This window comes from Pinus tabuliformis, chromosome 3_2, assembly GCF_031772625.1.
Source record: "Pinus tabuliformis cultivar Carrire ecotype Pingquan chromosome 3_2, CPIR1, whole genome shotgun sequence".
NCBI classification, from domain to species: domain Eukaryota; kingdom Viridiplantae; phylum Streptophyta; class Pinopsida; order Pinales; family Pinaceae; genus Pinus; species Pinus tabuliformis.
In genome coordinates this window covers 249,168,520-249,179,000 of record NC_142302.1, presented here as the reverse complement: position 1 = coordinate 249,179,000, position 10,481 = coordinate 249,168,520, and the positions used below count along the sequence as shown (strand labels likewise).

General features: G+C 32.7%; 1 protein-coding gene across 1 annotated transcript; it reads right to left on the bottom strand.

Annotated features, from left to right (window-relative positions):
* Positions 1-2,189: 2,189 nt before the first annotated feature.
* Positions 2,190-6,327, bottom strand: LOC149180618 (GDSL esterase/lipase At4g16230-like). Its single transcript, XM_089416203.1, has 6 exons — positions 6,204-6,327; positions 5,689-6,036; positions 5,470-5,588; positions 3,505-3,744; positions 3,126-3,381; positions 2,190-2,717 (listed from the first exon to the last, which is right to left on the bottom strand). Exons 2-6 carry the CDS (start codon positions 5,924-5,926, stop codon positions 2,500-2,502), a joined length of 1,071 nt encoding a protein of 356 aa, XP_089272329.1. The 5' UTR covers positions 5,927-6,036; positions 6,204-6,327; the 3' UTR covers positions 2,190-2,499.
* Between the last annotated feature and the right edge of the window lie 4,154 nt (positions 6,328-10,481).

Sequence of the window (10,481 nt, the reverse complement as noted above, 5' to 3'; positions counted from 1 at the left end):
AGGTGTACTACAAGTCAAGGCGTTTTAAATGTTGGCTTATTTCACTGGGGCGACGAAGGTTTGTATCTCGTTGGAAAGGAAGCACGGTAGGGCCATCATCGTCCTTCATCTAATATTGTTTGGTCTTGTTGATAGATGTGGGTCATTTGCATGTTGGTGAAACTATATTCTTTCCAGTTCGGGTGTCCATCTCCACTTTGGTTTGGTCTGGCATCGCTACTCAACTCTAGTGAGGTATTTTATCTTGGGTTGCAACTATCCTCAATAATCACTACTTTGGTTCTGTTTCAATTTCTCCTTTTAACTAGTAAGGTTAGTGCATGCTCTGCTACTATTCAACATTTCAGAATTGTTTTATGGGGTTATAGATGGTGCATACTTTGGGTTTCTTTAGGTTTCAAACAAACTCTGTTGATTACTATAAGGGTAGTGTCTGGGTGTTGGCTTTGTTGGGTTTTAATTCAACTCTCTTATGGTAATTCTTTGTCCCACAGTTCCTATTAGGATTTCTCTTGATAATTTGGTTGCTTCCGAAATTGTGTGGGTTGTACACTATTTGGGGGAAGGGAAGTGCTCTTATTAAGCCTTTGGTTATTGTGTTCTCTCCCTATTTGATCTTGCTTTGGGGGTTCTAGTGTACTATGTCATTAGTTTTCCCTGAATTGGGGTATTTGCTTGAGTTCGATCCTCTAGTGTGGAGATGAGGGAACAATTTATTGGTCTGTGGTCAGGATTGCAAGGGTCTATTGTCCATCCAACTTCTTCTTTTGTTGGATGTGGATTGTGTTCCTCTCTTTCTCCTATTACAACCACTATGGCCCCTCATCAAATAATGATGAGTAGGAGGGGCAACATGGGAAACGCTGGTGTTAAGCGAACTCGGCGTTTTGCAATTGACTTTGTGGGCACTTTTTTGAACATTGTTCCTCTTGAAGTCAGAAGAGGAATTATTCTCTTGGAGGCAAAAAAATTGAGGAATGCCCTTACCATTTTGATTATGAACTTCATGTATCAGTTGCAAAAAGGAAAAGGGTCCCAAACCCTAGTATATTTTGAAAGAAGAGACTACATTTTCTGTACTCTTTGGTGTTGCATCAACAAATGGATACATGGTTACTTCTAATCTTTAAAGATAAAAATGTTGAACAATATAATTTATTTTTTGGGTTGGACGATGTCAAATGTATGTTATGAAATATTTGTTTTTGCCTTAATGATATTGATTCTAAATTATCAATGGTGGAGTTTTTTTGATTTCAGATTCTACCTCTGGTGACTTGACTGACCTTGTGGATAGTGCTCAAGACCTTACAATTATCTCTTCGGATTAGAGTTATTTTTTTTGCTCACATATTTTTTTCTGACATTTTGATACTCCTGTACCAACTCTATAGAGGTTGGTATCTGAGATTTCCAAACTTGGACAGGGTAAGGTATATGAAGGTTCAATTGGTCTTCCTACACACTTGCTTTTGGGTTGGATGTGTTTTCAACCTTGGTGATGATACTCGTGGGCTTTTTGCAGTGCTTAAACTCTGGCAATTGAATGTGCATTTGTTTGGACAATGATGTCCGGGGTAGATTTCTGGTGGGTGTTGGGTCATGGTGCATCGTGTTGGTTCGAGGTGCATGTGCCAATTATGTGCTAAGGACGGTTGTAGGGTTGTGGAGTGCTCTCTTGGCGTCTTGGTTTGGGTATCTCATTTTTTTGACATTTTGGGAATGGTCCTCACAGGCAGCCAATGCTACACCTTTATCTTTGGTTATGGATATTCTCTTAGTTCAATTCGTGTTGTTGGGTATTCTCTCTACTATGGTCTTTGTAAGATAAAGTTGCATGTTTATTGTTTTGTTATAGCCCCAAATCTTGGATATCTAGGGAATGGTTTACTAATTGTTGTTGTCCCATTCTTTTCAATGATGTCATTGCTAATTCAAATTCTATAAACTAGTGATTTATCATTTACTTCTTCTTTGTTCATTAATAAAATTTCAGATGCCATTAAAAAAAAAAAGACTCTTTTTATATATATAAGATAATAAACTTGATTCTTTATTCATCTATCACTTTATAATTCACAACACTGAACCATAATATTACACAGCCACCACACCATATAAATATTATTTTTATAAGAAAAAATCTAAATTAATATACCATATAAATATTATTTTTATAAGAAAAAATCTAAATTAATATATTAATTTTTATAAGTAAGAATATAATTAATATATCCAAAATACATAATCGAACATAATAATAAAATGGACATAATCCACGGTCACCTTCATGGCGACACCTGCATTTTCAAGAGCAGGAGGTAATAATACAAACATTTTCCCATTAGATATTGTAACAAGAGGTTGTAAAAATCGCTTTCATCCTGAAATTAACTAAATACATAATGATTTCAACTAGCATTATAAAAAGGCTTTGGAGAAATACAAACACCACCAGTGTGTAGAGATAGAGCTGCAATAGAAATTGTGGTAATATGGCTATGGGAGGGAAGCCAGTGTCTGCATATTGTAAGGAAAAACGAAGGGAGGTGTTCCTGTGAGGCTTATATCGGCAGTCAGATTATGCACCAACGATGTGGGATGATATCCGTCAAAATAGTAATACCGTGACGAATCAGCACAAAGTGGGATACCAGTGTTGCAAAGTCCGAAATTGACACTTCCACCACAGCAAGCATCATCTCTATTTACAATGCCTGCAAATAAAGAAAATTACCCACCGTTTAAATTATTAGTCTTCATAATTTCCTTTTATTTAAGGTATTTAGATAAGTCATTCAAGTGTTAATTTTATATGTGCAATGTAAGTTAATTCCGTTTTAACTCTCGAAATCGAAAACCCTCCAAATAATTTATAATTTATTTATAATAAACATGAGAGGAATTCTTCAAAAGTGAGGAAGATCAAATTTTTTCCAAACTTTATTCAAGGAATTGGTCAACCCTGAAAAAGATCAAATCTCTAGAGTACAGACTATATGTTCACCCTCAAAATATATTTCACCTCAAAAGATTTAATTGATCTGATTTTTTGAAAAAATGATTTATGAAGGTTTAAATGGATCTAAACTAGCATGAAATTTGAAAAAGAATGAGTGTCTTACCATAGAGGGTTGGATTTTGATAGATTTGCACAGATGAGTCATAGACATTGTTGTACATAAAGTGACTTCCTGAAAGTTGGGCCTGCAATTGCTGCACTGTTCTAAATAGTCTTTGGTTGTACGCCTGCGCAACCTCTTGAAGAAATGCTACGCATTCTCCTTCTCCGTTTCCATACAGTTCACGCTCAAATGGTGTGCACCCTATGGCTGGCAGTGAAGTCACTGTAAACTTTCTAGCTCCCAGATTATATAGACTCTGCATGTGTTAAAACACTCAACTATATTCATATTGTTATAAAAAAAGTATTGAATATATGGATCCCCTAAATTAATCTCTCATACAAAGAGCATGATGAGCTGCTAATCGTTAATTAATTACCGTGAGATGCGTGGTATAAGTAGAAATCATAAGGTCTTGGAAGCCCTCAGGGGAATACAACCCATATGCAGGGTCCCATGGCATGGAATAGTGGTTGAAATAGTCATTGCTTCCTGTTGTTATTAAAAAAATTGCTCTGGAAATGATGGAGGATGCCATGCTCGTCCCAACTTTCTCTATCAACTTGTTTTTCACATCTTGGAAATTTTTAATCTGGCTCCCCAAAGAAGTATGTTGTCCCTGAACTTGTGAAATCCATATGATAGAAATATTTCAGAATCAACATACATACAAATAAAACTCTAAAGCAACAAAGTTTCCATTTTCTCCAAACTAAACCACATTAGGTTGCTTGTACATTGTTCATCTACCATTTTTCAATTCAGTAAATATATAAACAACAGAATGTTTTTCCAAGCCTGTCCAACATCAAGATACTGACCACTATAAAGTTCTACATATCAGTCAAACTTCCCACTATTTTGAACACTCTCCAGTGCGGAAAGACAATATGCATAAAACCCCTAATTGCAGTTTTATTCCTACCCAAACACTTCAACTTGATCGTTTGCGTTAAAAAATTATAGATAGTTATTTAGGATACATAGATTGGGGAAAACACTCCAGCCCTGGTAGGTAGTCAGGTTTTTTTCAGTATGGAAAAAACACTCCAGCCCTGGTAGATAGTCAGGTTTTTTTCAGTATGGAAAAAACACTCCAGCCTAGACAGATGTTTGCATCTAAGGTATATATACTAAATTGAAAACAATTTGAAGTTTATAAATTTTGAATATTAAAAAAATAATTATAATAATAAAAAATAAAAATATATATATAATAATTCTGGATCTCAATTCTATATTTTTTTACTAAGAATATTATATTGAATTTTTTCCTGTGTTTGTTTATTAGATATAGAATTAGAATTGATTATATTTATTAAATCTGGAATTAAGAACTAGATTTGAAAGCTGAATTCAACTCTTTTTTTGGAAAATGAAAAGATTAAAAAATGTGAAATTAAAAATTTAGTTTCAAAGTAAAATATTATTAGTTATTTGAAATTTGGTAGGAAAGAAGGTAATCCGGAAGCTTTCCCAGGATTTTACAAAAAAAAACATATTTAAAAATATTTCTAATTTTTTTATATTAAAATAAATCAACTGAAAATTCAATATTTATAAGAATTTTGGTTTAATGTAAATTGAGAAAAGATAAGATCCTCTATGCTCAAACCATAAATCTGGAAAAAGCTAAGAATAAAGTGCAAGTCATAACCAATGTCATACGAAGCATTCAATAAATAAAAAAATGAACAATTACTAACTGGGTTTGCCTTCTAGAATAATGGATTTACTAGGAATGTTCTAGAACTCTCCAGAAGGACTAGCAACAGTATAGAACCTTCAAAGTGAAAGTCTGTATTGTTCTTTTAACCCTTCCTTCATAGATCTACAGGTCTCCTAAAGATGTTCATAGATTTTACAGGTCTCGTAATTTAGATGCAGGTAACAATATTCTGTGTTTCATTTTAAAAACCTCCTGTAGAGTAAAGATACCGAAGAGTTTCACTAAGGCTCTTATTCTTAAATTTAGGGAATTATTTTTCAGTCCTGATTTCTGACAATGGTACATCAATGTTCAACCATTTATGCTACACTATGTGCAATTTTTTTTTAATGAGCGCCCAGGAATATAGGACAATTGATTGTTTAAGTTTTCTGCAATTCAATTCATGTTCCTTATTGTCCTTGGTATTAACTTACATCTGAGCCAATATGGAAGAATATTGGATCCACTATTCAACACAACACAAAGATCCTGCAAACTTTATTTCATAAAACTGTTCTAATTCAGAACAACTATCATTAAGGAATTTTTTCAGCCATTAATGAATCAGAGCTGCAATGGAAAATATAGAAAAATGGGGAAGAAATTCTGGATAAATTACAGCACAAGACTTACTTCCATCTCTCCAGTAGCATCAAGGATGCCAGAGCCACCTGATGCAAAGTTCACTCCGTGTTCAACATCATCTCCCATAGCCATATAAGGTGGAGGGCAGGGCAGATTTAGATGTGCAGCTGGAAATTAGAATACCAGAACATTAAGGTGATATTCAAATGGGTGGCTGCAGCATTAATAATTTTTATCCCAATATAAAAAAAAAACTCAGAAACTCACCAACATAGTCTGTAGTGACAGGACCATTGGAAAACCTTCCACCTGATCCTCCCGCTGGATAATCCCCATATGGAGGTGAAGCAGCTCTGACCATTGTAGCCAGGTTATTGTTATTTCCCGTGTCCAGCAGAGAGTCTCCAAATACAAACAGTGCAGGCACTGTACTTTCTACTAGCTGCACTACACCTGAAACCATGCCCATTGCAGCCCAACCTAAAAGGTAGAATCTCCAACCCATTTTCTTTTGCTGCTGCAACTTTGATTACACAAAAGCTAGCAAAATACAGTCGCTAACCCTTTCCAATGGCAGATACCCCTTTCAACCTTCTACAGCCCTGGGAATCCGAACTGCATAAAATGCAGTGTAACGTTTATAAAGACAAAAAACCGTGAGGACCAACAAAGCATTTAAAGTTTACTTACCTCAACGGTATTGTCAAAAAGCATATATCTGCTCTAAGGTGTAAGATTTAATGAAGAAAATGACACAAGAAAAAATGGAGGCATTCCCTCACCGACTTCATGTTTAGAGTGTTAGCCAGTTCTACATCCAATCAATTATCAATGGAGTTGGTTGTAAGCGGACCTGCAACTATATTTCCCTCTTCCAGCTTGGTTTTTGTTTTATACTAAGCTATTGAATATCCCACACTTTAAAGTTGTGTAACATGGAAATTAAATTACCTATCAAATAAGTTTTTGAATGGACTTTGGCAATATAATTTCGATCAATCAAAATTTTGATTTCTCATTATTGAAATTTTGATTTCTTGTTATTTAAAGTTTTGATTTCTCATTATTGAAATTTTGATTTTTTTGTCATTTAAAATTTTGATGATTAATTATTGAAATTTTGATTTTTTTGTTATTTAAAATCATTTCATTTTAAAATAAAAGGACTATAATATATTTGTAAATCTTGTCAAAAAAATTCTAATCAATTTTAAATAAAATTAACTAAAAAAATACCTTTTCTAATCAATTTTAAATAAAATTAACTAAAAAAATACCTTTGAAATTAACTTTTATTAAACTAAGCCTAAGTTAAAATGCCTTCCTCTTAAACTAAGCATAAGCATCTATGATTCACCTAATTCAAATTACAATTTATTAGTTAAGTGAATACATTTAATGCAATGTCGAGGATGCATATTTTTTTTTTTTTTTTTCCTAATTCAAATTGCATTCTACCAATTAAATTAAATATACTCCTGTGGGATCCATATTGTTTGTTTAATTCAATTGCAATTTAACTGAATTTCAATCCATCAATTAAATAATTTCACATGATGGAACTTGCACATGTCCATGGCTTCTCCATGATGAGCGTCAATTCAATATTAATGCCTGTTGTACAGAGAAAGGCCAGGTGGTTTCATTTCATCTAATTTATTAGAATCATCAATAAAGGGATGAAATATAGGTAGCATTGCAAACTTCATTACTGCCACAGAAATTTTGTTTGGACCATGTGTCCACAAAGTTAGTGACAGAGCGACTGGTGGGCTTTAAGAAGTAGTGCAGGTTTCTCAATCTCGGGAGTTGTCAAAATTCAACGAGTTGGGTGGATCATGATGTATGAACTGTCAGAGGTTCTGGTGCAACCGTGCAACGTTGAAATGATAAAAAAACATATGCACTCTTAAATGCCTGAATCATTCTGCACCTGGTCGCAAATATTAAAAAATGCACTCTGATTTGTGAGTATTATTGTGTAATCTTAATATGTTGATTACGCTCGATATTTAAAAGCAAGTGTGTAATCTTAATAGGTTGATTACGCTTGGTATTTAAAAGAAAAGGAAGTTGCGAGTATTATTGTGTAATCTTATCTTAATATGTTGATTACGCTCCGTATTTAAAAGGAAGTTGGTCGATTACGCTCGGTATTTAAAAGGAAGTTGGTCGTTGTTAAAGTATTTTGGTTATTAAGAATTTACAGCTTAACTTTTAAGTCAGTTTTAGGTTTGAGTAGCTTGGATGAATAGTTTTATGGTTGAGTAGTTTGGGATAAATCTATTTGGTATAAATATTCTCTAAACATGATAGTAACTAATCTCTAAATCCATAGATTATATATAAAGAGAATATTAAGTTGTAAGTATTATTGTGTAATTTTAATATGTTAATTAGGTTAGGTATTTAGAAAGAAGTTGGTTGTTGTTAAAGTATTTTGGCTATTAAGAAGTTACAGCTTAATTTTTAAATCAGTGTTAGGGTTGAGTAGTTTTGGATGCATCTATTTGATATAAATATTCTCTAAACATAATAGTAACTAATCTCTAAATCCATAAATTATATATAAAAAGAATATTTTACCATAAAAAACTATGAATATCTAGCTAAAATATAAATAAATAAATAAAATAGTTCACCATCAAGCCATGAATATCCAGCTAGCTACATATTGTCAGCTGGCGGATGGATATCCAGCTAGCTACATATTGTCAGCACTCAGATGGATATCCCGGCCATCCATACTCCCATGAAAAGTCCATAAGCAATGACGCACTTTCCATTGTTAGAACCTCGTGTGACTTTACTTCATCATATCACAACAGCATAGATCTAATAAGCCATCAAATTTATTCAAGTAAATTTTTTTAGAGTGCAAAATTTCATTATTTAAATTGTATTTTTAAATGCTAAATATAATATATACAAGTCCAAATAAATGTTTTAACCATAAAAACTTATTTTTTTATATACAATGTTAAAATATTTTATTTTAACATATATATATATATATATATATATATATATATATATAGATATATATGAAGTTAATATCAACATAAATTAGTTAAAGTAGATTTTCAAATAGTTTATTTAAATATCTTGTTCAAATATTTTTGAAAAATTTAAAATTTAAACATATTACAAACACATTTTTTTTACATCATATTCATTTTTTATAATTATAGTTGACATTTTTTTTTTTAGAACATAATTTTTACACATCTCTCATACTCTCTCATACTGAACTGTATAATAAGCCTCTCAACTCCACAACCAAACACCATTAATGGACAACTCTGCCTCTCAACTCCACAACCAAACACCATTAATGGACAACTCTACTGGATACACCTGCGATCACTTCCACACATTTCTAATCAAATTAGAGGACTTCATTATTATTTTTTTTAAATTAAATCCATCGAAATATTTTAAAGTCACCAAGACAAATTAATTAAGTTTAACCATGTGAAAAACACATATCTATAATTTGTTCTAATGCCTTTACTTGATTGGATTATTTTACATTGTGATAATAATCTATTAACTCAATAATTGTTCTCTATGTTTATAATAATCTATCAACTCAATAATTGTTCTCTATGTTTGATTTTGATAAGTATTATTAGTATATATAGATGGTATGTGTACACTATTTACATATTCAAGTTTTACATTAAAAGGCTAGTATCCCATAGCTTATTATGATAGACAATTAATTAACACTTAAGCTTGAATAACATATAGCTATGATTAATTTTAAGTATGATTAATGATTAAGATTATGGTTAGCCTTAAGCTTAATTAGTACTTACTTAATCCTTAATCTTGATTTATAATTACTAAATTATATTTATACATGATTATTTAATACTTAATTCATTTGATTCTTGGGAATCCATAAAGTTGGTTGACATGATTAAATATTAATATTCTATTGATATTTTATCCATTATCATTATTTTACTATTATTTCTTCTTGGTTCTAGCTATCTTGAATTAATCTTGAATTAATTTAAGGATAAGGGGGAGTGGTAGGGGCTCTAGGAGAAGCATGGGGATTTTATGACATTTAATTCAAAGAAGTGGGTGTGAGAGTGGCATGGATCTAGGAGAAGCATGGGGGAGTTAATGACATTTAATTTGAACAAGTGGGTGACATTTATTGGCAAAGGAGTGGTCAACATTCATGGGGAAGGGAGACATAAGTGCGGGAAGTAAGGAGGTCTAGGGGATCACTCTTGGGTTTGGGTCATGTGAAAGGTAGGGTGAGAGGAAGAACCCAAAGGAAACCAGAAGAGGATAGTGAGAACTTAGACTTGGTTTTGGTTTGTAGTTTGGAGGGTCTTGGATTGATTCTAGGCATACTACGGTTGCAGTTGCACTTAGGCTCAGAGGGCTAGGGAACCTATGGAGGTTTTTTGAGCTAGGAAGTTGGATAAACTTTCCTAGTTGGCAGGGTGGCATATTAAGTTGGGTGATTCGAGTAGAAGCACCACAACTAAGCCATTGTACTGGTAGGTATTCTTCTTGTTGTCATTTAATGATAGAAATTGTTTTAAATCAATGTTACATAATTTTATTTTATTTTTTTCCAAAGGAAAAAACGAAACTTTTTCTTAAGATTATAAAAAGTTTACATTGCATATGCTGATGCATCACTTATCATCCTGAGTGACTATCATGTCTGATTTACAAAATTTTCTGCCTTATGCCTGTAACCAGTTCCTTTAAGGTGCTGAAACTGTCTCTGATATGCCCTGAACTGAGGTTCCTTTAAGCCGATATTCTTAAACAAAAAACCGTGGACTGATCAAAAAAGATTAACCAGCAGAACCGGGTCTCCTCAACATAGAGAAAAACAACCCGTCACCTGTACATAGAGTTTATAATAAGCCGAATTGCCATAGCTGAAATAGTTTTATGTTTGCATATAATTACAGAATTTTTGAAAGGTGAAAGGAACAAAAAATTCTGCCAGAATATCAGAAAAATTGATTATAAGGCGGCTGATCGGATCTTCTGATTTGGCCTTGATCATCTTCTACAATCTT